This window comes from Cynoglossus semilaevis, chromosome 13 (assembly GCF_000523025.1).
Source record: "Cynoglossus semilaevis isolate Cse_v1.0 chromosome 13, Cse_v1.0, whole genome shotgun sequence".
NCBI classification, from domain to species: domain Eukaryota; kingdom Metazoa; phylum Chordata; class Actinopteri; order Pleuronectiformes; family Cynoglossidae; genus Cynoglossus; species Cynoglossus semilaevis.
In genome coordinates this window covers 14,188,964-14,216,825 of record NC_024319.1, presented here as the reverse complement: position 1 = coordinate 14,216,825, position 27,862 = coordinate 14,188,964, and the positions used below count along the sequence as shown (strand labels likewise).

The window sequence follows — 27,862 nt, the reverse complement described above, 5'->3', positions numbered from 1 at the left end:
ACATGAGCCTGAAGCTGCAGGCTGTTAACTCACTGTAGGAGAGCCTTCACACAGGGATGTTTGTCAGCTCTTATGTAACTGCCCGTGTGGAGTCTGGTAGTCAGTGGGAACCTGCAGCTCAATCCAGATTTGAATCGGAAAGCAACGTTAACAGCACAGGGTGGAACATTTCCAGGTTACATTTTTTGCCAAGGAATTACATGATAACACAACTTTCATCACTAAATAAAGGTGAAATGTGATGAACATCAACATCTTTTTTAAAATTTGTATTAATCTACAGTTGCTGTGTCCTCCCTTCCACATGTCCCACTTTATAATACAATATGCTCTGTCAAGTGAATTATTAAATTGGCAAAAACATGAAAATAGGATAAAAAAATAATTAATATTGCATTTGCATAGCTGTGGACAGTAGTGTTGAGGAAAAAAGGTGTGAATGGTTGGCAGGAGGAGGAACTATGATAGATGTAAGCTTATTCAAATCTTGTTTTTCAGGACACACAACAGCCTTTGTTGAGTTAAAAAAGTGTCACATCCAGTCAATAAACAGATTGTTCACAAACAACTTTTTTTGATTCTAGAATTAGAATGCAAAGGAGAAAAAATTCTAACAGAAAAAATGTCTTACCTTTTCACTTCCTGTCCAGGTGTTTGAGACTGAGACCAAAGTCTTGGCCGAGTTTCCTCATAAACATCTCCCGAAGACGCAGCCAGTTCCAGCCTCCGTGCATCACTCGATGATTTTAACATCAATCATCCTGACACGCTCAGACACCAGTGAGACCTTTGCATCATGTTTTCATTTTTATTCCTAGTATAAGAGACATACAATGTTTTTTTCAGTGAGAGCAAAGTCATAGTAATTGAAGTCTGAAGAAAAAACAAAAACAAAATCAACAGGAACAGAAAAACAAAGAACATAATACTGAATCAATGAGACCCCGCCCCAGATACAATGTATTTACACCTAATCAAATACTGATTGGGTTTCAGAAGTGGCGTCACGCCGTCTCCAGAACAACCTGTCTCTGGTAAATAAAAAAAACAAAACAAAAAAAAATAACAACAACACATCTGTCAAATACAGAAGCTAACACATTTCCTTTGATTAAACTTTATGCTTGTGACATCATTCTCTATGTTTTATAATTGTTGTTGTTGCATTTTTATATCTTTGTCAATGTCTTTTTCTTCAATAAAACTCAACTCATGGTTTTTAAAACATAATACGCTTTATATGAGTTTTGTTGAAAAGTGTCAACAAGCAACACTTTCTGATAAAGTACAGTAAAGTACTACTATTCCAGGCCAATGTAGTTTCCCAGATTCTAGTTGTATTTTTATTATTTTTCAAACATACACTATTCTACCTTGTGGAATTATTTCCTCGTCATGTATTTGTAGTCAACACCAGGTGATGCTGTAACCATTGTAGAAGTCCACCTTTATGTTTAGTTCATTTGTTCTTACAAAAATAAAGAATAATTCAGGTTATCAATTGTTCAGATGGGGGCGTCTTAACCCAAATGCTGCGTAGTTACTATTAACTCTTTTAAATACAGCTCATTTCAGTGGGGCATGGGTAACAAAGGACGTAAATCGAGGGAAAGACTCAGCCAACCACGTCCTCAAATATGGCTTTTTATGTCCTATTTTTTTAAAAATGTGATTTTTTTTTCTTTCTGGCAAACGATCAGAATTTGGATGAGATGAAATGAATCCGTAAAATGGCACTGAACTGACTCCTGACCTTTCTTATCTAATGTATTTTTTTGGAGCCAGCCCAAAATGGTCAGTAGTGGTACTGCACCCACAACTGTGTTAAAAGTTCAAAGACACTCAGAGGAATGTCCAATTCTATACTGTCTATAACTTGTGGATTATTTTTAAACTGAAGGAGTGAAATAAAGAAGGTAAAGTTTAAATATAAAAACTATTAGGAAAAGACCCCAGAGATCATAATGCAACATATTATAGGTTTGTTAATACGTAAACAGTGACTTCTACAATGGTGACAATCAATGAGAAACTGTGAATTACTCCTTTAAGCCCAGAAGATTTCTACCCTCTAACTCTTGTGCGGAAAAGAAAAGTCTCAGAATGGCACCAATAGGGAAAAAGTGACACACAGTGGAAAGAGAGAGAAAATACGGAGGCAGTTGAACCTGAACGTCAGCAGTTGTAGGCTGCGAAAAAAAAAAGAAAGAAAAGAGAGATTATATATATATATATATATATATATATATATATATATCTTATATCTGCAGGCTCACACTTCAGGGATGCTAAAAAAAAAACAAAAAAAACCCAACAACGTAAAAACCACAAAAAGCAAAACAACAGGAAGGGTTTCATTCCAAAACACTGTCCGAAATTAAAAGAAAAAAAATCAAATAAAGAATAAATTGAAAAATATTTCTCTGGAAAGAGAAAGAATAAGAACGAAGGGCTCATTGTAGTCAAGATATAACATAACATATGGTACAATAGTTAGTGATACAATCATATTCACAGTTAGCAGGTGATCAGGATGGCTGAGATTCTGGAATGAAACTCTTCAGATATACATTAGATATTGGATGACACATACTGACGACCATAGAAAATGAAACACCTACCATATACTGTAGCATAGTAGCCTCTCAGCCCCCTTGCATTAGCCCCTACCCCCGGGTCACACACTATTATTAAATAAGGCACACATTTACACATACAGATAAAATTTGGCTAGTAATTATTCCTTTATTTACAACCAAAGAGCAACGAAGTTCATAGCTATAATACTCGCAGTCCTTTTCTGTGTTTAATGTTTGCTCTTGTGGTGCCAGATGGCACAGTTGGTCTGTTTTCTGGTTTGGATCCAAAAATATTTCAGACTATACAGTATTTATGTTGTGTGTGTTTTTTAAGTTCACGGGATGTTAAATCCTCTGGGATGTTTTTCTTTGTTTTTTCTTTTTTTTTGTTTTCTTCGAGCACCAATCTTAGAGAACTAAAACAAACCCGGTGATATCATTTATGGTCTGACATCTGCTGGGAGAGGGATGAACGAAAAACAAGGAAATTATCACTGCATGGAGAACGGATTGGACTCGGGAGCTCCTGCAGCGTTGGGAGGTTTGATGCAGTCGTGACTCTGAGTGTTGTACAGTTCAGGACGTGCACTGACCAATGTGTCAAAGAACTCAGTGCATGTTAAAACATGCTTAGTGTTTATTCTGGAGAGTTGCTGTCAGTGGCACCTCTCTACGATTACAGCAAATATAAACAGAATTAAAAAAATGTTAAATAATGCTTTTAACAGGGGCTATTTTAGTGCGGGCTAATTAATATGTTTTGTCCATATTCAAGCTCTGGAATGCAATTGTTTTGGAAAGAATGGGGAAAAATTATTTCTAAATTCCTAAACATATTAGTCCTTTAAATGTATTTGTTTGGTGCATCTGTGTAGAGAATATTTTCAAAATACAGGACCAAAAAAATGTAAAAAAAAAAAAACCCTCAAATAAAAAAATCCCGACTTCTTGTTGAGCTTATTAAAAAACACAACTAATTATAAAGAACTATACTTTTAGAGTTGTATCTAAAAAAAAAGTTCCACATCTGTCACTAAATCATCATCATACCTGAACCTGGGTCAAATTTACTTAATTTAAAAGTTTTTTTATGAAGTCCTTGAAAATGCTGTTGTTTTACAGGGAGAAAAAAAAGAAAAAAAAGAAAATTGTACGTTGTCTCCTCAGATGTTTCCTCATCGTTATTTCAGGCCCAGGAAAACCAAAATAGCTGTTTTGTTGAAGTTGTATCTCTCAGTGGGAAACACTTGCAGATTTTGTTTACTTATTTTTTTTTTTAAGCAAACTTAGTGTGTTGTTTTAATTAGGTGCAATATTTGTCTTTGTCATACTGAGCGTGTGTGTGTGTGTGTGTGTGTGTGGGGATGGATTGGTTAGTTTGATATGCAAAATATGAATATGTGTGCAATAAGGCAAAGACAGAACTACCTTGGGGGGAGGGGAGGGGCTCGCTGACTTTTTCACCACGGGTTACATATACTGCAAATGTATATGTATACATATACGGTGTGGATATTAACACACATATATATACACACACATGCATATTATAAACACATTCGAGGGCGGGGTGTGTGGGAACTGGTTACCAACACTACATCAGAAAAAAGGTTAAGCAAAAAAGCCTGAATCTAAGCATCGCTGGAGCCTCTGGCTTTTTAAAGTCTTCAAGATGACTGATGATGTTGGCATTTTTTTTTCCTCCCCTCCCCCCCAAACAATGATGTGTCCAAAAACTAAGTTTGCATTGTAAATCCACACTGAGGACATTGGCAGCCTAATATTAGGAGGTGGCGTCACGTCACCCGAGTCAGCGGTTCTATTATAAGCAAGTAGCTGAGCAATACCAATATGGTACAAAGATATTCGCTGGACAAAAAGAACAGGGGAGGGAGCAAAATACAAGTTTGGTTGAGGCTTTTGTCCACGGTGATTCCGTGGCTGTCGGATTATCAGCTGTGTTTTCTCACAAAGGTCTGCGAACCTCAAACCCTGTGCATTTGTTCAAAGAGAAGTGTCCTTTAAGACAACACAGTGAGGGGGACTCACTTCCTCCCTCTGTAGTCCTGGAGTAGATGCTCCTCAGTAGTTGAACTTCCCCTGCTGGTTGACTGGGGATGTGGCAGGTATGAACAAAGGTTTTGGAGGGACATCAGGTTTGAGAGAGGAGGCCCTACGGACAATGGCGCCCCGATGAGGGACCTCCTGCTCACCGTTGTAGCTGTGCTGACGTGCCATGTATCCGTTAGGGATAAGGGGGTAGTGAACCTCACAGGCGCTGCCTGTTGAGTTCATCCGGGCGAGTAGAGGGGGAGGTTGGTGGGGACCACCGTTCCGTTGGCTGAAGCTGTGCTGGCGGGGCATCATTCCTCCTCCTCCCCCTCCTCCTCCTCCACCTGTCGCTCCTGCTCCACCTCCACTAGGCATTTTGTTGGCTGCAGCTACTAAAGAATGCCTCTGGGATGAGTGCCTCCTCTCCAGAGTGGACTGGTGATGCGGGGGGATGTCAGGAGGAACATCCATGCGTCGGGTGAGGCTGTCTCGGGGTAAAGTTGAGGAGCTGTAGTAAGGGGCCGATTCAGTCTCAGGGATCTGAGGCTGGATGCGATTTGCGAATGCTAACTGGGGGGGGACCACCGTTCCGTGGGCTGAAGCTGTGCTGGCGGGGCATCATTCCTCCTCCTCCCCCTCCTCCTCCTCCACCTGTCGCTCCTGCTCCACCTCCACTAGGCATTTTGTTGGCTGCAGCTACTAAAGAATGCCTCTGGGATGAGTGCCTCCTCTCCAGAGTGGACTGGTGATGCGGGGGGATGTCAGGAGGAACATCCATGCGTCGGGTGAGGCTGTCTCGGGGTAAAGTTGAGGAGCTGTAGTAAGGGGCCGATTCAGTCTCAGGGATCTGAGGCTGGATGCGATTTGCGAATGCTAACTGAGCTCCTGCACTTCCACCGCTGGCCATCAGGCCTGATGGACTCATCAGCTGTGAGTTCTTACTGCTGCTGGCCTCATGGATGTGTTTCAGGATCTCATCCAGTGAGGTTACTTCCATCACCTTCTGAGGGTATCCAGAATAGGGCTGCTGGGACATCACGCGTTCAACGTTGTGGATTTTGCGTTCCTCTGGATGGAGGTGACTTCCAACCAGTGCCTGCCCATTAGCCAGGCTGTGGGAATATGGAAAGACCTGCTGGTGAAGCAAGGCTGAGCTGGGCCTGGAGCTCATGTTGTGGGACTTTGGTTCTTTGGCATTGTTGCAATTCTGGTTCTTTTCCCACTGGTTCCTAAAGGCCTTCATGCTCTTGATTGGCAGCTCTGGGGTGGAGTCTGGCGTTGGCAGACCAGAGAGCTCTGATGAGTGATGAAGGTGGCGATGGTGTGGGTGAACCAGGTCTCCCATGGACATCCCATGACTTCTCCTTGGTGCATGATGCTCTTTGCTGTTCGTGAAGAAAGAATTATAGATCTTTGGAGATGACACCTCCAGCTTGTCATCCTTACTTTGGCCATCAAGGAGGCCGTTGAGCTTGGCCAGGCTGCGCAGGGACAGGGCGTGAGGTATGGGAGCCTCCGGATCTTTGGCCAACTTCTTAGTCTTGTGGCCTGAATGGTTGCAGTAGCAGGAGACCAGGAAACCAGAGAGGAAGGCACCGAGGACAAAGGCAACCACGACACAAGCGATGAGGAGTGTGTAGTGGACGCTGTGGTTGGTCTTGTCGAGTTCAGGTGGCCGCCTTACTCCTTTAGAAGACAAAAGATAAAGAAATTTGTGCTACAGTTAAACCCTTTCTGAATCCATCAGAGAAACAACACACACACACATTTTCAAAGGCTAATATAGGTCAAGTAGCAGCTGGGAGAGACAGGTTGTGTTTACTGGGGCTTCACTATGTGGGAAACAGCATGGGAGAGGTGTTTGAACTAAATGCTCGGCTTCCTCTACTCTCCACTGTTAAAAAGATCAATAAAGCCTTTCTTTTTTGGACTTGCTCTCCCTCTGAACAGAGGAGTTGAAAGAGAGAGTTTTCCAGCCAGTGAGAAATCAACTCTGAGAAGATTAAGAGCTTTAAATATTGATAGAAGCGCAGCAGCAGGAACCAGATATCATTTTCTCAGACTTTGCTTTCCAATAAAGGGATGAAGAGTGTAAGACACTGCGTGTGATGAACAAGGCAATAAAAGGGTTTAGCAGTTAGCTCACCAAATGTGACGCAGTTGCCAAAATCGGACCCAAATGAGGATGTCAAATTTCAGCAAAGTGAAAGTGAGAGGGAAAATATGTGCAACAGTGCACCAACATATGAAGTTACTGGGCTGGTTTGAGGTAAATCTACCATGTAAACGCCCTTGGATGATGTGACCCCAGCAGCGTGTTTGCCTAATGGCGTGAAAGGAAGCCACGATAAGAGGAGTGAAACCTGCCACCTCCTATAATCAGAGCTCATTTGCAAAAACGCTGCCGCCATCTGTGGTGTCAGGCCCTTCTCTTCGCCCTTAATGACAATTTCTGTGAAAACTGATTAGTGTGTTGAAGGGGAGGACTGAGGAGCCAAGAGGAGGAGGAGAAAAAAATGCAGGTGTTTAGAACAACTTAAAATTCAACAGGACGCCTCGCAGAAGAATGGGGAATGGAAAATTGATGATGTCAAAATCAGGCTTAATGGTGAGTTTATAGGATGTTAAGGAGATATGATAATGATGATGATCATAATGACTGGTGGGGGAGGAGGGTCAGTTTAATTATTCACCAGAGCAGGTTTTCAATCTTTTCTACAGATAATGTGACCTAGACTTGACAGAAGAATGTTTTTTATTTCAGAATATTTGCTCAGGGAAATGTGTCTAAAACAGATAGATGAATATAAAGAAAGATCTCTTATGGTACATCCATCTATCCATCCATCCATTTTTGTCCACTTATCTGTTACTGGGTCGCGGGGGCAGCAGTCTCCACGACCGCCACCAAAATCACACTGCACCGCCCCTGAACCTTCCTGCAGGTGGTGAGTCCACTGGAAGGTACCAACCGCCCTAACTGGGATTCGATCTTGCCCAGGATTTTTAGATCTCGTAACATAATAGGAACTACTGTTAAATCCTTTCTTCAGTTGCTCTTGAATTTTCATTTATGCCTGATTCCCAAAGTTGAGATCTGGCCCATATGAACCATTTCTACAGCAAATGTCCAATTAGAAACTGCTGCTCTGATGGAAATAACAACATCAACATTTTCACTGGCTGTACTCGGACTTATATTAGGTAATAAACGTTCATTAAATCACTCAGTAGATGGCTGAGCAGCAGCACATTTCCAGACTTCTTTAGATAACCACTTCTGCAAAGTGATGAGTACGATCCAAGAATGTTTGTTCAGTTTTAATTCACTCCTTCAGGGTTCTTTTTTTTTTTTTCAAATTATGCTAACGTGTTACCTGCTGCAGTCCACTAAAATAACTCATTCCCATCTGTAGCTATGAAATTCTTCTAACTTTTTGCATGAATTTAATTTCAGCAACCTCCCCATGAGCTGCGTGTGGCCTCAGAGAACTTCATTAGAGAGAATGAATATCTGCGTGTCATGAGGGAGGGGGAGAGGGGTTGATTAGAGTCAAGGTATTAGGGAATATTGCGGGGGCGTATAATCTGATCAGACCTGTTAGATTTTGAGTGGGAATCTAATTAGGAAGCCACCAGAGACAAATGGCTGTAATCTAAAGTTATTCTCTTGGTCCTAAGAAGGTGCTTGACACCATGATAACTACACAGAGCATGAAATGAGGAGAGGCCGGGCCATTTGCCTCTTGTCGTCTCTGCAGCACTAATTTGACTCAATCTCATTTCAGACGGATCGGGAGTGGGGACAGAATGAGACTCAAACGATGACTGACGACATGTGTGCATGTATGCACTGTTCCTGACCCAAGAGTTTGTGATGACAATCAGGAAGTTACAGCGGAACTACTTCAGTTATTTCTCCTGCTTTATTATCCGCAGGCAGGATTTGTGCAGGTGTTCTCGTGGAGAATTACCATGTAATGGTGTCTCTGCAGAGAAAGGAAGCTGGAGAGAGGGAGCGAGCCAGAGAGAGAGTGAGGGAGGGAGAGGGAGATAGAAATGAAGCCCAATGCAACCCAGATAAAAATATCCTCTAACTGAAGCTTTCAATCAAAAAAAAAAAAAAAAAAACTCTAAAATTTTAGCCATTTATTCCAATGATTGCCTGGACTTGTGACGCCATTAAAACATCATAAATCAGAATCACATACCCACTGGGAGAGAAAATCAGAAGAGGAACTGCAGTTGGCTTTTTAATGCCCGCTTTAAATCTTGGCTTTTTTTCCTTCTGTCATTAGCAAGTTTGCAGTAATGACATGTGCCAATGAAAATGTGTTTTGCTCATTATTCTAACTGATGGGGGATTACATCACAGATTCACTGTCGATGCATGTTTAGACCATTTATATAGAACGGGCACAGCCGTCAACTGATGTTTGTAAAGCACAGAAAAAAGAAAAACTAGGAGCATTTTAATCTTTTATGTATTAATTTTCTAAGAATCAATCAGGTTTTTAGGGAGAAGATGTAAAATTATTAGACTCATCTGTGGTAGGATATTTACTGAGTAAAAATGGACTCAGTGTTTGATTTTCATACAACTTTAAATGAACTTGTCACAACTTTTTTCACCTATCATACTGCTTCCATTTACACATCATGCCTCACTGCTGTTTGCTAACTACAGCTACTGGCCACTTCATCAGACACACAAGGCACACGGCCATATCAATGTGACATAGATACAAATCTTGTCTTTAGACATTCTATCTTTGTCAACAACTCTCACTTAAGCTCGGAACAACGATAAAAATGATGAAGAAAGATCGAACAAAATAAAAACAACAAAAATACCAAACACAGCATGATTTTATGAGGACCAAATGATCAGCAAAGTTGTTATGCCTCAGCATTAAAGCAAAAAAGATCACAGACTGTCTGTCTGGGAAAAACGTTCTGGGAGTTATACATGTTCTCACAGTGTGTGTGTGTGTCTGTGATGTAATTTAGTTTTCCTCCCACAGTCCAAAATACACAGATTAGGGCTTAGGTTCATCAGACACTGTAAACTGAAGTGTGAGAATAATACTAGTTTTTTTTTAATATGTGACACTGTGATGTTGAGCTCATTTTATACGGCGGACAAGATGATTTTGGCTTTTCGAAATTCGCTGATCTTGTGAAACTGCCTATGCCAAACCGTATATGTATATTTATTATATTAAAATGCTGTTTTTGGTGTTTCGTTCTTCATAGTGACTGTGACTCAACTGCTCCCTCTGGGTCATGTAATACTCCCCAACCACCCTAGCTGTGACGATGGGTCTGTTGAGGCCGTCGACCATGCTGAGGGGAATGAGTCAAGTGTAACGACGGGGGGTGAAATGTCCAGCTGAGGTAAACAAATCCTGAGACTACAAATGACCTGTCACAACATGTCTCAAGCACAGGCTAGATGACTCAATTGGAGGGTCTCTGGGACATATGGTGCCTTAGTGAAAAGAGTGTCCAGTGAGTCACTGACACAGCCCCTCCAGCAGCTAGGTGGCGCACAAGAGGGCTTCTAAGCCAACTGGACACATTTCTGGTTTTCTTTCCTTTTAATGAGTGTGGAAACTGAAAACTTGGTTCCAAAACTGCACAAATATTTTTATTTTAAAGCCCGTCTAAAGGAGAAAACTCTTTCACCCTGAACAGTTCATTTCGCAAATTCTCCTCAATGTTTACACAGATTAAAAGTCCGCACTCCACTCTCGAAAAAATGTTTTATTCCTGTGTCAACTCAAAGAAGGCTTAATATAGAGACACACCAGTCTGCCAAAAGGTAAAAAGACAGATGGGCTGCGTGAGTGGAGTCAAGGGAGGGAGAGGAGAAAGGGAGTGTGACAGCCAGGGGTAAAGAAGAGGAAAAGAAGGGAGATGAAGGATGAAATTCAACCTTGGCAACTAACTGGTGTGAATTTGTGAGGACACGGTGGAGGAGCAGTGAGGGGGTGACAGGGAGGGAAGGGGTAAAAGAGAGGAATATGGGTAAAAGCTAATGAGAGCAGGGTTAGCTGATAGGAGCTTATTGGAACGAGGAGGAGGTAGATGGAACCAGACGGACATGACGGACTGAGTGACAGACCATTACTCTGCTGCTGTTTCAAGACCTGGAGCTGTGCTGCAGCTGTGATGTGGTTGGAGAAAAAGCCCAGCGCTCCTCCACTGCACCGTGGGAAGAGATGCACTTTGCAACTGCATCCGTGATGTTAAAAATAGATGTGCGGTGGATTATGTAAACATGCAGGTCCCCCACAAAGTTGCTTGCAATGTCGCTGTACTAACTGGCTTTTCTTTTTTTTTTCATGCATAGCAGGAATAAAAGTACAACATCGCGGTTCTTGTCAGGTTGTACAAAGTGTTTCTGTTTTTGCTGAAGTTTAATCTAAAAACTAATTACAAAAAGAGAGATACTGAAGTGATTAAGTTAATGACAACCGTCTTTGTTAGCTTTATCTGCCAAACATTACAGCACCCATAGACCTTATAATGACACCAATTACCACTAATCAGAGCACTTTAAAGTTTCATACTTGCTAAATTGTGAAATTTTTTTTTCAACTCTCCCATATGACATAAAGCATCACATACTTGTTAGATGAGTTTTCAAATTAAGTGTACACTGGTTATATAATACAAACTTGTTAGTTTGTTTTCACCTGCTGCTGTCAGGTATTAGCAGGGAGATAAATGTCACAAAATATCTAAAATAACACCTGATAAAATTACAAACTTAAATAAACTGAAACTAAGTGGAAATGTACCCCTAATCCTTTTTCTGGGAAGAGCAGTGATTCACTAAGTGGAAATGTACCCCTAATCCTTCTTCTGGTACAGACCACTGTACCCCAGTGTGTCATGAGAGATCAATAATCCAAAAGATCCTAGTGTCTCTTTCTTCAATTCCTGTGAGTATATCAACTTGGTGTTCTACTAAACAGGCCTAAAAGCTCAAAACAATGAATAAGAAAATGTTATAAAAAATACATTGGCATATATCAAAGTAGAGACGTCTAAAATAAGCTAAGAGTGAACAAAAATGTCACTGGTATTCAAAGGAATTTCTTTAAGGTGACATTAATGCTGTTTGTGTAGATCAGATAATAGCCAGCAGTGGGCCACATCCACGTGTCACCTGGGATGTGACGTTAAGTGATAGATTTAAATTATTTAAATTAATCAGAGGAATTTCCAATTTCAATGTGTTTTGTGTTTGAGTCCCCTTCTGTGTGTGCACTGAGTAAAGATTCTCCAAAAGAGTTTCTGTTTCCACAAGTTCAAAAGTGCCTGTAATTGTTCCCTTTCCTGCATCCTTCATTTCAATGAGAAGTCAATGAGACAAATTGGCCCCAGGTTTCATACAGGAGCACTTTGTCTCCGCCTCCTGCTAATGCTGCACATTCATTTTACCCACACAACACCCCATGCCCCCGAATATTAATAATGCAACTCCTGAAATAAACCCAGAGGTTGGAGATTTGAACAAATTAATAGTTTTTCTCAATCAGGGTGAAAAAGCAGAGCAGCTCTGAGTTTCACTAATTTGACAGTTTTAATACCTGGTGTCTGTGCGCTGACAGAGACAGTTGTTAGCACACACACTCTCTCTCTCTCTCTCACACACACACACACAGGCTGTTGACTGAGTGAATTCAATCATGTACACTTGTTATTAGGAATTTGCATAATATTCCACCTGAGTGCTCAGCCAATTGGACGCGGTTTAATGTATGTGTGCAGGCTGTGGTGATACGGTGCAATGTTAACAGTTCCATTCCAATTGAAAAGCAGAGGTAATGAGGAGTGCATTTCATTCCAGGTGTGCTGTGACACTATCGCACACTAGATTTCATTGCACTTTTGAGTGAATACGGGTAAATTTGGAGAGCTGCCGCACCTGGCAATCAAAAATCACACAGTCTAAATGAACTTTGAGAAATATTTACACCTGGGCTAAGCGGGGAAAGAAGCAGCCTGCTTCTGAAAATCAACATTATTTTGAGATGATTCAAAGCTTTTGAGAACTCTTTTCCTCGGCTGCCTATCGACCACTCGAGGTATAGGTATGTGCGCTCGTCTTTCTGCAATGTTTAACGAGAAACACTGGTTATCACATCTGCCTTACACACAGACGATCTTGGGTTCTAGCCCCAGAGGAACCACTTACTTAATGGTGCCTCCAGTGGCAGCCTGTGTGGTTTGCAAAGACCTTCGTGGGACAAACAAGCAGTTTTTTTCTTTTTCTTTTTGTACATTTAGTAATTCCCTGGTGGTGTAATGATACACCAATCATCTGCATGTCCTCATTCACTAGTCGCTAGTTTTCCTTTATTCTCTTCTGCCTGGCAACAACATGGTCATCATCCACATGTCCAAACAATCTAAACTTTATTTCCTTTAACTCATCCTGATCAGCTGTTCCTCTGATATACTGACCACAGGTCTTAGTGTTTTCCTCATTTGAAGATTTAAACCTTACTGTTTCTTTTTTGCCCAACATCATTCCCAACATTCCTTCTGACAGAATCCATTCGGTCTACACTATTTCTTTATTTGCTTTTTAATGCGTTATACGTGTATTTGGATGGCTGAGCCCACATATTTCATCCTCCCACACCTTTACTGAGCTGCTATTAGTCTTTTCATCATTCTTACCTTCATCATCTCATACATCACTCTCATTCCCCCTCATTCCTCTCTCCTCTAGTGATGACCTTCAACTCTCCAGAACCTTCTACACCTGCCCACCTACTCTATCAGATTTTCCTGCAACTGGTTGCAACATCAATGTCCAGGTGGTGTCCTGTCTGATCTCATCTGTCAACCTGTCTATCACCATCACAACAGAGAGATCAGTTAACCTGATTATATTCCTATAGTCTGACCAGAAAAACAATTACATCTTCATACACACAACCCCTGCTTTTACCAACCCCAAATTAGTCTCTGTTAGTTTTACTATATAAACAACAGCATATCGTGTCAGAAAAAAAAAAAAAATGGGGTTAACATCATATTCAAATCTGCATGGAGAGAAGCTGCTAAAATTAAACATGACGATGTAACATAATGTAATACTGTAATGTGTGGGGTGAGCAATGTCGTAAATTGACACTTTGATTTATCACAAGCCATTGAACTAAATCAGGCGGAGCACATGCACTCGTGTCCTCTTTTTCTCTTTACATGCAGTTGCATCAGAAACTTAAAAAAAAAAGGAGGAGCGATTCATTTGCCGTTTCGGTGGTTGGTAAAGGAAAAGAGTTCCGGTGCAAACGTCTGCCTGTTGATGAAGAGGCAGCGATGGGAGGACCTCAGCTTTACCAACAACCTTAGAGAGAGGCTTTAATCTAAAGACCGTGTTGTGTTTTTTTTATTTGGTAAATCCCGTGTAAATATAACTCATCTATAGGATGTCATTTTCTCATTAATTTGGCTTTGTTCTTGTCTGAAAAGACACAACACCATCTTTAAGGTTAAACGTCAGCTGTCAGAGATGGGGAAACTGTTTGCAGGCAACTCAGACGCCTGGAAACTGTTTGAACCATCGTCTGCGTATCTGGAAAAGAACGGTGAGAAGCGTCAGTGAGGGCAGAAAAAATTCAACAAAGGAGGCAGGTTTGACCAGAGAGTTAGTCCAACTAAAATAGAATAAGGAAAACAACAACAACAACAACAACAACAACAACAAAGGAAAAGAACAAGCAGGTGAAGTTGGAGAAAGAAACCCCAGAGGTCAATGAGAAGGAACAGAGGGTAAAGGGGTTAAGGCCAAGAGCTAGGACAACTGCGGGGGTGGATTTGATCACTGTGGGCCCTGTGGATGTGTGTGTGATGCTCTACATTCTGACAATGAGCTGAAGATCGACTAAGAGACGTGAAGTGAAAAGCCATTAAAACATTGCGCTGTGTGTAGTGTCTGTCAGGTTAGTTTATACACAGGGTGTTTGTTCACTTTAAGTTGATGCTTTTTATAGAAGTGAGCGAGCAGAAAACGTAGAAATAAAGAAAAATCTCATGTAAATACTTTTTGTAGTAGACTAATGATGTCAAATTTATTTATAAAGATTTTCAACTACATTTTCAAGCTTGGTTTTAGCCCATTGCGGTGTATTTTTTATGCGGAGAAGAGGCATTAGAGATCAGATCTAGAGCTCTCTATCGATCTCCGATCAGACTGATTAAAGCCGTACTTTTATTTCTCATCTCCATGTGTTTTAATTTCTGTGTAGGAGCAGAAAAGCAATGATGCGTCGAGGGCACGTGTTGTCACGGCTTCTCCACCAGTGACTAGATGACACAGACAGTATCTGTTGCCATGGTCTTCAGGAGTATAAATAACTGCTGACAAAATTAGCTGGCATCGACGTCCCTCCCCCAGGACGCTGGGCCTTCTTCACTTGAAGGTTCAGCCCAAGTTCACTTTCCCGCTTTCCTCCTGTTGTGTTTTAATGAGTTGGAAAATGCCCGCTTCACTTGATTCAATTATCGAGCCATCTCTCTGTGCATGTCAGCCAAATTAGCTGGTAGGCTAACTTTTTAGTCCCTCACACACACCACACGCACCGTGACTCTTCTAAATGAGCCAAGGAGTCAGAGGAAAGGTCAGTACAGGATGGATGGCAGCAGAGAGGGCGAGAACAAAAACGACCCAGGGAAGTCTTGATAGCGGGAAGTAAGGTGAAACAGTTGTGCTAACACCAGGAAACCCAGTGTAGTTGCGTGTATTTCCTGCCCATGATCAGTTCCAGCGCAAACTGATTTTTCTGCAGGTCAACTGATCTTTCCTGCCTGTTGACGAAATCCAAAGCCTCTAACCACATTTAAAGGAATATTCCAAATTTACATGTAAATACATGAGCAGAATAAATAAAAAAAAAAACAAGTTTGGATAGAATTATCTGAGCTTCTGTTAAGAGATGGTCCTTTTGTGTATCCTTTATTACCTTTAGCTCGGAGAGATTACTTTCCTTTCAGATTCATGAGGTGGATTTACAGATGGTGTTCTTTACTGAGGACTGTAAGAGATCTATAGTAGGAAGAAAAACTTGGGGGAAAAAACAAGTTTTTGTAGGTAATTGATTGACTATACAATTTATAACAAAGGCAAATGATCAGAGCCCAGGCTTTGGATTCTGGGCTGAAAATGAGCAGTCACTGGCTTTACTGACTGTCCTCATTTCAAAAAGGTGATTATAGTTGGGAGGCACATGAGGGAAAGGAGGTGAGTTTAATCAAAAATGTGTTACTTCATTTTCTGACTGTGAGATGAGCCGACAAAGCATAATCTTGCTGCGGTTTAAAATTACGGGCCACAGTGTGTCTTATGTGTGGCTGCGTCGTGCTGTCTTTTGATGCCGGTCCAAAAGAACGTATGATTCCTGAACCGTACATGTATATAGTAGCTACAGTCAGGTGTTTCACATTTGATAGCCTTAGTCTAAATCTATAATCGTTTATGGTATATTCAACCAGATAACAAAAGTAGAATATTTGGCACCTGAGCCTTTTTTAAATCTTATCTTCAGTATCTTCAATGACAATAAATCAGTCCGTTCATCAGGTTTTTCCAAACTCGCTTAGGCGATGCTTAGGATTTTGCTTCAGAGACTTAAAAGTGGGAGCACTGGTTAGAAACAGAGGAAATCATCAAAAGTCAAAATTCATGATGCTCTTTGTTAGCATTATTTGTTACTCAGCATGGTTACTATCCAAATCTCTGCTGTGGTATCTAGTAAGGAGCATAATCAATTTGTTTTCAACATAATACGAGGGTTTATTTAAGTTACAAATATTGTACATTGTTCTGTGTTATAAATATAAGAAAATAAAATTCTTGTTAAGCTCCTGAAGGCCACACAAAAGGACTTAGAGGGCCGCATTTGGCCCGCGGGCCTTAAGTTTGACACCTGTGAAATACAGTATAATGCGTTTTTCCCCCAAACTTTTAGTTCCAAGTTATACCTGGGTAATCTTATTTTATTCCAGCCAAGGCTCCTCATTATTGTGACTGAAGTCCTAAAAGAAATGATTGTATGCTAGCTCTGCATTACCTCTGTCTAACGAGCCGCAGACGGAGGTAAGGGCTTTGTTAAGGCAGGGCCGAGGACGGGAGAAATGGGAGTTTTCTATTCTCTAGTGATCAATCTGAAACATTAAGTCCACTGTTGTTTTTACTTTTCCTGGGGTTAGCCTTTGTATGACTGGAGTGGCTGCTCCTTTTTTGTTTTGTTATCAGTGCTCTTGTGTCTGCTGCTCTGACTTCTGTTGCCAAAGGAGATTTGTGACCTGGCTGCAGAGCATCAACAGAGGGTACAGACACAAAAGCAGATATCAGGTGAGTAATGGACAGTTAGCGCCGGAGATTGGAGGCCTGCCATGCTGTTACTTTCACAGCAGGTCCTCCCTCTGCCTTATCAACACTACAGCCTGCTCACCTCGTCTGATTGAACCAGCCTCACCACAGTTTTTCCTCTTTCTTTTCTCGTTCTCCCTCCACTAGTATTTTTACTTGTTGTGAACTGTTCCTATTATCTTATTCCAACCTGCCCAGTGTTTTCAGAACATGCAAGAGTTTGAGGTTGTGTTTTGGAGGCCGAAATTCCTTGGAAAAGCCTTTCCTCACTGTTTGACATTTTTCCTGCGTTTCCCTCTCATCGCAGTTCCTTAACTCGCTTGTAATGTTAATCAGAACGAGTGTGAACTGTCACATTAAAAATGTAGGAAATAATGAGACCCAAGCCCATAAAGATCAAGGTGTAATTAAATATTCATGAACTGGCTGCAGTTTTATAGGTCATGTCATTTAATGGGGCAGCTGGATGGTGTGGTGAGGCTATTAAAAAGTGTCTAAGCTTTTACTGTGATGTCTGATTACCTGGAGTGGAAACAGAATACTGGAGTTAGAGAGGGGAACACGACTCTAATTAACAAATAATCAAAAAATATCTAATAGTGAGAGGAATATTTTAATAGAAGAAATAGGGAGATGTGATACCCAACTCTACTGAGGTGTGGAAACTTATTTAGTTATTTTCCTTCTAACCCTATCTCTTGGATTTTCTAAAAAAGGTAAAAAAGTTGGGCTTAACTTGAATAAAATAATATATGAAATGTTAGTCTATGATGAAACAAAAAATATTTTTATTATTATATTTTTTGCTAAATGGCACACTTGTATATCAGTATTGATTTTGGAATTCAGAAGCAGAATTTAATCACTTTTTCAAATTTCCTCAGTCATCCTATACATAAAGAACTAGGCCAAGAGAGTTATGTGACAATTTTAAGGCACCTTACTCTAAGACTATATAACGGTCAAGTATTTTTGAAGAGCTGAAAAATCCCAAAATGTTCAGAAGGATTCCGAGCGTCTGTATAAACCCTTTACCTAAATAACTTAGCAAAGAGACTCAGACTGCAGAAGGAAAATGGAAGAAAATATAAAAACAGAAAGTCTCTCAGTGAGTCACGCTGTAGAGAGGAGAGAAATACAGGGCACAGTTTGTTTTCACTGCACGGCGGTTGTTGTGAGATAAAAACGGAAAAAGATAAAAATGTAAATGAAGTGTCTCTGTCCACGAGGAGCAGAGACGCTACCTGCTTGGTGACTTTGAATTTATTTTATGCCTGTTAGAGAACAGTGAGGCGGTATTTGAGTGCTGATAAACTAAATAAAACATGAGCGCAGTTCATGTGGGAGCAGTGTTTGTTTAGACGCAGCTTGATTTGTGGAGGTTAATTAGATGTTGGTGCCGGATCTGTTTTAAGTCATTCATTTTAGACATGAGACGTTTCAGTAAATGGCTGCACGGAATATGAATACCAGACTGTGTGAGACTTTTAAACCTAAACAGTGAGTCGTCCTCTTTGACCTTCACCATATTTAATGCCATCTAAAACGGCCGCTTGTCCTATAGCTATTATTTACCTTTGGGCAGAAATGTAGCCATATTTGCATTTAACATTATTTTACCTTTACATTCTTGACCTGAAATATCATTTAACATTTTTATATTGCCAACTATCGCCATCTTTCCTAATTGATTTCGTTAATCACGAGTGCTTTAAGACATGTTTTTCAAAAAGTTACAAGGTTTACTTTAAAGTTTACAAGGCCAAAAATATGTTCCTGCTAAAACTTACTTTACAAATGAATATTTTCTTGTTAACAATTAATATGTTATTGTGCTAATGTTTCATGTAAAATTTTGTTTTCATGTAACGTGATGTAATTTGGGTTTCAATAATATTTTGTATTAGGAAAAAGACTTCATTCTAATGATAAAACTCGAGTCCATTTTGGCAAAATGTGTTTTGTGAATTCTGTCCGTATAAATATAAATGCCTTCACTGACATCATCAATCAAGTAAACAAATGTTACTCACTTCATTATTGTGTATTTTTGAGTGCCACAGACAAAACAGTTTGTAGGGATTATCATATTTTCATCGTCGTCCCAGGAAATAAGTGTGGAGATCAGTTAACAGGAGAGTTAGTTGAAGTCGGCTAATGAAAGTGATTTTTCACCCTGGAAGAACAATCATGTCCAACAAATGCACGTGCTCAGTGGTGAACTTTCACCACAACAGATTTGACTTGTCATGACTCAGTTTTCGACAACTTGCCTGCTTCGTATTTCTCACTCTTTCATTTAAATGCCAGCTCAGCAAAGTGAGCAGTGCTGGGATGAAAACACAGATGGCATGAGTGAACGTACAGCGCAGACATGGGTGTTGGTAATGTTGAACCAGAGTGAAAGTTCACGTTTGTGTTAGTGGTCAGTTAGTGGGTCAGGTGTGTACTGTGAGACGTTCAGGGCCCAGCAATGCAAACCACCCGCCAGCAGGTCAGAGTTAAATGAGGATACATGAATGATCCCTCCCCCCTTACCCTCCATCTCCACACTGATTGGCTCCGAGTCAGGTGACCCTTGTTCCCCCCCTGGGGGAGGGCCATCGGGACCTGTACCTCTTTCAGGGTCACCTGCCTCCTTTGGAAATTCAGCCCCATGATGGGTCGTGCTGGCGCTTGTGGGTGTGGTCTTTCCTGCGGTTGTGACGAAGGAGGAAGGAAGGAGGAGGAGGAGGAAGGAAGGGGGGGGGGGGGGGGAGGGAGGGGGGGGGGGAAGGAGGGGGGGGGGGGGGGGAGGGGGGGGAGGAGGGGAGGGGGGGGGGGAAGGAGGGGGGGGGGGAGGGGGGGGGGGAAGGAGGGGGGGGGGGAAGGAGGGGGGGGGGGAGGGGGGGGAGGAGGGGAGGGGGGGGGGAGGGGGGGGGGAGGGGGGGGGGAGGGGGGGGAGGAGGGGAGGGGGGGGGGAGGGGGGGGAGGAGGGGAGGGGGGGGGGAGGGGGGGGGGGAGGGAGGGGGGGGGGGAGGGGGGGGAGGAGGGGAGGGGGGGGGGGAAGGAAGGGGGGGGGGGGGGGGGCAACAGAGTGAGTGATTAGTGAAATGTGAATCAGCCACCAAGACAATTAACTGCACACAAAAAAAAATTAAAAATGAGGGTGAGTGGAAAGAAAAAAAAAAACATCACCTGTTAACACAGAGAGCCAGTGATGACAATGAGCAACATGATGAGTGACAGAGCATAAGTTAAATCACTTCATTCCACCACAGCAAACAGTAAGTACTGCTGAATACTTAAACCACATTACTCCTTCAAAAACTCCTAGTTTTTGGCCTTGTGTATTTGCTGTGTCAAATCTCTAATTTTAAGTTTGTTTTTTCCTCAGTAATATCCAGTTGTTTCTGTCTTCTTGAAGAAAAAGAAGCCAAGATACAAACAATCTCAAAAATGGTAAATGTCTGGTTTTACAGACTGAAAAATATATTTGGGTAAGTTCTACAGAACGTGAAGTTTGTTATTTCTGGTTGATACTGCTTGTTGTCCTTTAATTACTAAGCGTCTGCACATGCTGCTCACTGCTTTAACAGCAGTCAGCTCGAGATCTATGAGGTTTCCAAGTTGGCAAACTTCCACGGTAGTGCTTTTGGTCTTATAATGCTTCTGTGCCTGTGGAGAGGTAAAATGGTGCTAGGTTACCACGGCACTGCGCTCGAACAGACGGCAGCACAATATTCCAAAAATAACAAGATCCATTTGGCAGAGAGGAATTAAAAAGTGTGTGTTTTGGAGGGAAATCACGACAAGCTCCGAGTACAAACACCTTCAAAACTTCAGCAGCGACATCTATTACAATACTGAAGACCTCGGACCTGAGACTTCTGAGTTCCTGCCCTGCACAGACCCAAAACCCGCTATTAAAACTTATCCGTGTCTGCTTTATCAAGTGTTTCCACAGATGGGCTGCAGTAGATACTGATGTTTCCACTCCCTCACCCAGACTGATCTGTTTCACAGAAACAAACTCTCATGTTAAGCCATGAGCAGCTAAAGAATTGCTGCATCGTTTCCAACATGTATTAAAAACACACACACACACACACACACATTAGGTGCTAGCTTCCTGCCAACTTCCTCATATTACAAACTACTCCTGTCGTGATGAAACAGTCCAACTTTTGATGGAATTATCAGCTCTGTTGTCCTTGAGGTGAGGTGAACAGCATGCTGCTGTCATCCTGGGGCCCCGCACTAATAGGTCGGCCATAATGTTGGCTCTCTGCAGAGCCGACCGACACCCAGTGGACAGGAGAAGGTTTTTTTGTTTTCTCCCCTAACTGTGAGCCAGTAGACAACGTTCACTATGAATGAGTGGCCCCTGCAGTAAACCATCTGCGCTGGGGAAATTAAAACTGTACACCAGAGGTTGTCTGGCGCAGAACTTATTCATTACCTCGATTCATTACAAGTGTGTTCTTCTCCCTGTGCATGTTGCATTATGTTGCCTGACCTCTTTTACTTTTGATAAAGTGAGGAAACTTTTGATCACCCACACAGACAGGTGTTTGACTCGCCCTTTCTTCTGTTGCCTGTGATTACTTAGGTGACAGAGGGAGAAAAAGGAAACGATGATAAACATGGTGGTGTTAAGTGAGCTTTCAAAAACCGGCAACCAAAGCCCCAGTTTGACAACAGCTTTGTTCAGCATATGAAGTCTGTTATTGTTTAGGGAAAGCTGATAATTGATCTTCAGGGCACAGACTTAAAACGAGGTTTTTGTTTGGATCCGTTTCGGGGAACAAATGACAGAAAATATGACAACAAACAGAATCCAACTGCATGTTTAAAACAGACAAAACACAACCCCTGAAATAGTAACAGTGAAGCACACTGGTGGCCAAAGCCTCACGGGATTAAACACTAGGGTCGCTCATCAAGTCACCCTACCAACTGGTCGGTAATTCTCCTCTGGCAGTTAGGCTGTAAAGACTCCACTGTGGCACCGTGAGGACGTGGGGATCCACACTGAGGCCTGTGATGGACAAAGTGGCCTCTGTTCTAAGGGAGTCACTGAAATAGATGCAGGATGGATGGTCCTGCTAAGCTGTATTGGCTGACATCTCCTAGTGTGACACTAAAACTAATCACCGCTTTGGATCAAACACTGCCATTAGCTCCCCTGTGGCCCCATTTGCTTAGTGTCAAAGTGTTCGGACCGGGAGCAGGTCTCCGAAAGTTATTGAAAAAGTTCAGGACATTTAGTCGTACGGCTGTGAAAGTAAAAATGGAGCATGCAACTATCTTACTGAAAACGGCCGACTTTAAGCGTTGCGGCTTAAAAACTGACATTGTCTCCTCAATCTTATCCCAGAGCAAGCCAAACTGGCAGCATTTCCATTTCTATTCCAACCGTGCCAGGGGCAGTGTTGTGTGGCCGACGGGGGAGTAATGGGACGTGACAGGGATGATGATCCTTCTTGATACAGGGCATTAGGCAGCCTTGCCGGCAAAGCTGCTAGTCCATCAAAGGAATGATTCTTCAGACAATGGCGTCAATGTTTGAGCTGTCGGAATGGCCAGAGAGGTGACCAGCCATTTAGCTGTCTCCCAAAAAGTAGTGTTTCGCCTCCCCCCATGATACCGTTTTAAAGTAAAGAGAATGGGGATTTGCTTTGTGAGCATTAAACTGAATCAAATCTGATAAGGTATCTCTGAGTAAAGAGGAAGGAAAGTCACATAATCAAAACAACTGCTGCAGATAGTAAGATAATTAATGTACAGGCACATATGTTCCGAGCAGCAAAAGACTTTGACAAAGGACAAACAGATAATGGCATCGGGAATAAAATGCATTCGGACATCATAATCTGACACATGGCCTTATCTTCTTCTCCCAAAATATACTTTATACACACCAAGTTGCACTGGCCTTAGAAAATGTGTTGTAGGAAAAAAACACAAGCTCTAAAGTCCTTTAGAAAAATCATCTAAACTTGAGTCATTATTCTCAAACCTTTTTTGTAAAATCTTGATATTCCTCATCCTACACTTCGACGTCTGCTTTCACTGAATTCATCACAACAGTAAATCAACAATTATTGTAAGTTTTTAGCTCTATGTGACACACTGGTGCCGTTCTATACAACACTGTAGTTGTCTTTTGTCAGAGTCGATCAAGTTGTGTCATGCATTGATATAAATTACCAGTCGGCACAGCCTGGTTAATCACATGGGGTTTATGACAGTACTGCGGCTTTAACGTATATGACTGTACCGTTAAAAAGGGAATTTCCAGTGTTTTCACTACGTTTATGCAAAATAAAAAGTATTACCCAATGGCCTGGTACTGATCTCTAAGTCTAAACTGGAGGCCATACGCTGTCTGACCTCAGCTCGTACCACCTGATAAACCTGGACAAACAATGCATAATAATGCATTGTAATTGTATTTAATGCCTAGACTTCTGAGTGTGGTACACAATATTTCTAAGGCCTTGGGAAATGCGTTTTTAGGTGTTTATAATTATAAATCACACAAAAAAGAGGAAACAAACATGTCTGTGTCTGTCTGTCTGTCTGTCTGTCTGACCAGATTATTGTGTGAATGGACAGTTGATATCACCAACAGAAATAATCTGTGGAAAATTACTGTCATACAAAAACCACTCTCTATTTCCCATGATGCCACGCTGTTGACTGACAAAAACTGTCATTTCTCACTGTCTGTGCTCAGGTGAGGCTGTTAAATAATCAGATAAAGACAAAAAATCCACTGACCATACGCCGAATCTAGTGCTGTATTCTGCTTCCGTGTAGTTGCCAGGACGTCTGAAAAAGAGAAATATACAAAACATTAGTCCAGGTTGGTTTTTTGGCTTTGGTTTTTTTCTTTCTAAAACAAACAAAAAAAAAAACTTCTTGTGAATTAACACAGAAAGTTAGAGAAGTATATTGTGGCAGAGAACCTTTACTGGAGATGGTGAAAACTACATCTAAAATTTGCATATGGAGATGGTGAAAACTACATCTAAAATAAGTTGTCAACACAATTTGCATTTCTGCCTTCAGTGAAATAAATACATCATCATTTTCTATTATAATTTGTTAGATGTGCAATAACTTGTGCTGCTGTCATCGCTCCGTCATCAGGATCTGATTTCACTCTGCAGATTTACTCCTCTCTCTTTGTTTATTGCTTATGTAAATCACGGAGAATTTAATCAAACGTCTCCGGCTCACCGTGGCAGGTATCTGGTTGCTGAGAGAAGCCGTTCTCCACATCCTGTTCGAAACCACCCCTGGAAAAAACACAGACAAGACAAAGAAACTCATCGGTGAATTTGCCTAAGTCCATTCCTAACACAGTCCTTTATTGAGTTTCGCTGAGATTTCTTATGGTGATGAAGGCCTGCAGAGAGGAAGACGAGGACGTTCACTGTAACCAAATGTTATTTGTCTTCATCTATAAATCCTTGTTTGGACACAGTAGTGACTCAGACCTGCAGGAGAGAAAAATCCCAGCTCTGATTCTAATGTTGTTGAGCAGACGCTCACAACTGTGCTTTCTGCTTAGAGGATGTCATTTCCTTTTGTATTTTCTTTTGCACTGTCTCTCCCTCAACTTGCTTTCTCTGCTCGTACGTCACGTAGTCATTTCCTATGTGTTCTATCTCTGTGCGACTCAGTAAACATTCCGTGTGGTTGCACTGTATTTTACACAACGGCTGCTGCTGAAATTGGCACCTGCACGCTGCTCATTTTCTCTGCTCTGCAATAAAGGTCTCAGGGCATGATTGGTGCTTGTCAGTAAAATTGATTTCCAAGGGTAATAAAAGTAGGATTTGATTGAAAGTTGAAGAAGTCGCTCAACTTTTTTTTTGTGGGGACAAGATTTAATAATATGAAAACACAACAGGATAACAGCAAAAAAGTAGTATGAGTAAATGTTCTACAGCAACAATATCATATGGTTGTTACGTTAAAGGTAGCTGCTGAATGCTAAATGCTAAACTTGTTGCTAAAAGCTATTAAAAGGAGGCTAACTGATTAGACATAAACAAATAAATAATGATTTTTATAGGAAAGGTTTTTTTTACAAATAACTTAAAGTATTAAACATGTAGCAAAACAACTAAAGTGTACACAAAGTTAGCAACACAGATTTCAAAGGCCTTAAGAAGAACACAAATAACGGGGTGAATAAAAATAATAATTTAAGGAACTTCGTTATTGTTTGATGCAATAAAAACTCCTGTCAGGTTCGTTTCTTCCTCTGTGAATCATTTTTTAGGCTCGAAAGGTCATCTGAGCAAAATCAGAAGCTCAATTTGGTTCAATAAGTCTAGCAGCCTTTCTTCATACTTCCCAGTATTTTCCTTGCTGATCTTTTGGTTAAGTCCACATCCACTTCTCTGCTGTCTGAATCACTGCTGCAAGACCCACAAGAAAACCCAATCTGACAATTATTGATTTTCTGCTTCTCTCTTGAAAACATGCATACCATTGATGCGGAACTACCCCTTCAACAGCTGCATCTTTCACCTTGCAGTCAATCACAAATCAAAGGCTCATCCTGACGTGTACACGGGGCAGTTGAGTAATGAGAGTTAGCTGACGCACGGTGGAGCAGGTGCTGCTGGGAGTGGAGCGGAGCTTCTCATCAACGCCAACAGTCCGCCCACACGTCGAAAAGAACTGGATAAAATAGAAACGGGACCGATGCGCCAATGCACAAGTGTAATGATCCGGCATCCACACAGAAACACTTTGCACAGGCGTGCATGAACGCCTACACGATAGCAAACCAATTAGTTCCTTATATAAGCTGAACAAGAACCCAGCAGCACACTGTATACAAACACCGACTCTCAGCATCTCTATTTAGAGAGCAAACCTCACACACACTCACACATGACAAAAAACACAATCATGTTGCACATACATTTTTAGATTTCTCTCTACAGACCTGCAGTCTTCAACACAAACACACTTCTGAGATGATCAAGATAGGGAACGCCGAACCGACGAGGAGTAAGGAGGAGTAAAAATAAATCTTTTACCGAGCTTCAATCACACTGATGTTCAGTCACATCATACATATGTCTGTCTGTATATAGAAAATGGACGTTCTCTTAAGAGTTTTATTTTTGAAAGAAAAAGAAAGGAAACAAAAGAAAGGCTGGCTCCAAAAAAACTCACATCCACATCTCTCACTCTCACTGGCTGAGCAGGGAAGTGTGGCAAAAAGAGCTAAAGTTTAACAGAAAATAGAAAGAAAATTGTAAGAAAACAGCTAAAAGTTACAACACAGAATAAAAAATAATAAAAAAAGTTAAAACAGTTAAAAAAAGGCTCAAATTGTTAAAAGGGAACACAATTCTACAGTCCAAAAATTCAAAAGTTAATTTAAAAAAAATAATACAAATTAGATCCTCAAAATGTTAAAATTATACACAAAACCTACAACTAAAAGTAATTATAAATACAACGACTATATGTTCAACTCAGACCAAATACTAAAACAGTCTATACAGCACAAATGAGGTTTTATTCAACTAAGTTGTCTTTTGGCAGAATTTATCTAGAATATATATATAATTTGGACAATAATAAATAATTCTATAATTTAAATAAAAAATAAAAAAAAAATTAAATTTTGACTAGTTCAAACGTTCTAAGTAATCATATAAGAGTTAATAGACAATTCAACCTATCGCTAGTCTCTGAAAAAAACAACACAGATCTGTCACTGTTTAAACTAAGTCATTGTCGATCGTCTCTGTAAGTTTTTCCACACTTACTGAGTTGATCTTCAGTGCCATAAATGACCTAATTCTAGATTAGGTTTTAAAAGTGTGGAGGAAATAAAACTGTTTTATAACATGTGGCCTGGGCTTGTTTTTGATCTGCTGCTCTGGTGGTTATTCATAGATCAAAGCTGGAGACTGGGGAGGAACAGACTGGGAGCATGTAAACAGTCTGTGTATAGGAATCAGACAATGGCTTACACAAAGTTGTCTCAAAACTTAAATGTGGAATTTAATTTATTCCTCCCTGAATTATTTCATCTATTTTTAGTCGTCTTTCTTTCAATTTGTTTCCCCGTGTGTTGAAGCAGCTGTTTACTGGTCACAGTTAGAGGTGTGTGTGTGTGTGTGTGTGTGTGTGTTGAACCTGGGCCGTGCACACAGATGCTCATGTGGGGCAGGGACAGATGACTCACTCTGTTTCTCACTAACCACCCGGATTCTGGAACAGTCAGATATTTAATGTTTCCTTGGAAAAGGTCAGAGGTCACGCAGTGATTATCAAATCAAAGACTGGTCAGGCCGGGTCTGTTTTTTATGTGCAGAAGAGTGAGTCAGAGGAAAAAGAAATTAGTGGGCTGGAGATGTACTTTTTACAGCACACAAGGGAAAACAAAAATCATCTTTATGGTCTGAAAACATCGATAGCTGGGCCGTATTATGGCTGTGAATATAGAGTGAAGGGTTTTTTTAAGGTTACGCTTATGTTGTGAACAGTATTCTATGAGTCATTGTGAAATGTAAAGACATATGTGTGATATTTGAAGTAAAGATAACTGAACTGTTCTGTGGTCTGGCCATCTGCTGCAGATTTAAAGGTGAACATGTCATGCAAAGTTGACCTTGTCAGGGTCTTACACAGGTATGGGTCTCTGAAGGGACTGCCGACTCTCAAGGTGTGAGATTTGACGACCATGTACACATTTTACGATCGTCCAAAACAAGTTGTTCAGATTTTACAAATGGTTATTACAATGATTTAATCCTGCTGCACAGGATTCTTCCCCCACGCTATCGCTTTTACCTCTGTGGGGATTCGC

The 27,862-nt window shown here is 41.1% G+C and overlaps 1 protein-coding gene across 3 annotated transcripts in view; it reads right to left on the bottom strand.

The window, feature by feature from the left end:
- Nucleotides 1-3,886: 3,886 nt before the first annotated feature.
- The window catches only part of sema6cb (semaphorin 6Cb), an 88,412-nt gene continuing 64,436 nt past the window's right edge, over nucleotides 3,887-27,862 (bottom strand). Inside the window, exons 16-20 of one of the 3 annotated variants that reach the window (XM_017038083.2) lie at nucleotides 24,256-24,314; nucleotides 23,794-23,844; nucleotides 19,645-19,722; nucleotides 5,479-6,317; nucleotides 3,887-5,171 (exon numbers count right to left, since the gene is read on the bottom strand). In XM_017038083.2, coding sequence (XP_016893572.1) covers nucleotides 4,662-5,171; nucleotides 5,479-6,317; nucleotides 19,645-19,722; nucleotides 23,794-23,844; nucleotides 24,256-24,314 — 1,537 coding nt within the window. In that variant the 3' untranslated portion in view covers nucleotides 3,887-4,661. Of the gene's footprint in view, nucleotides 5,172-5,478; nucleotides 6,318-19,566; nucleotides 19,723-23,793; nucleotides 23,845-24,255; nucleotides 24,315-27,862 lie in introns of all 3 variants that reach the window. The other 2 variants (XM_017038082.2, XM_017038084.2) reach the window with 2 other exon arrangements.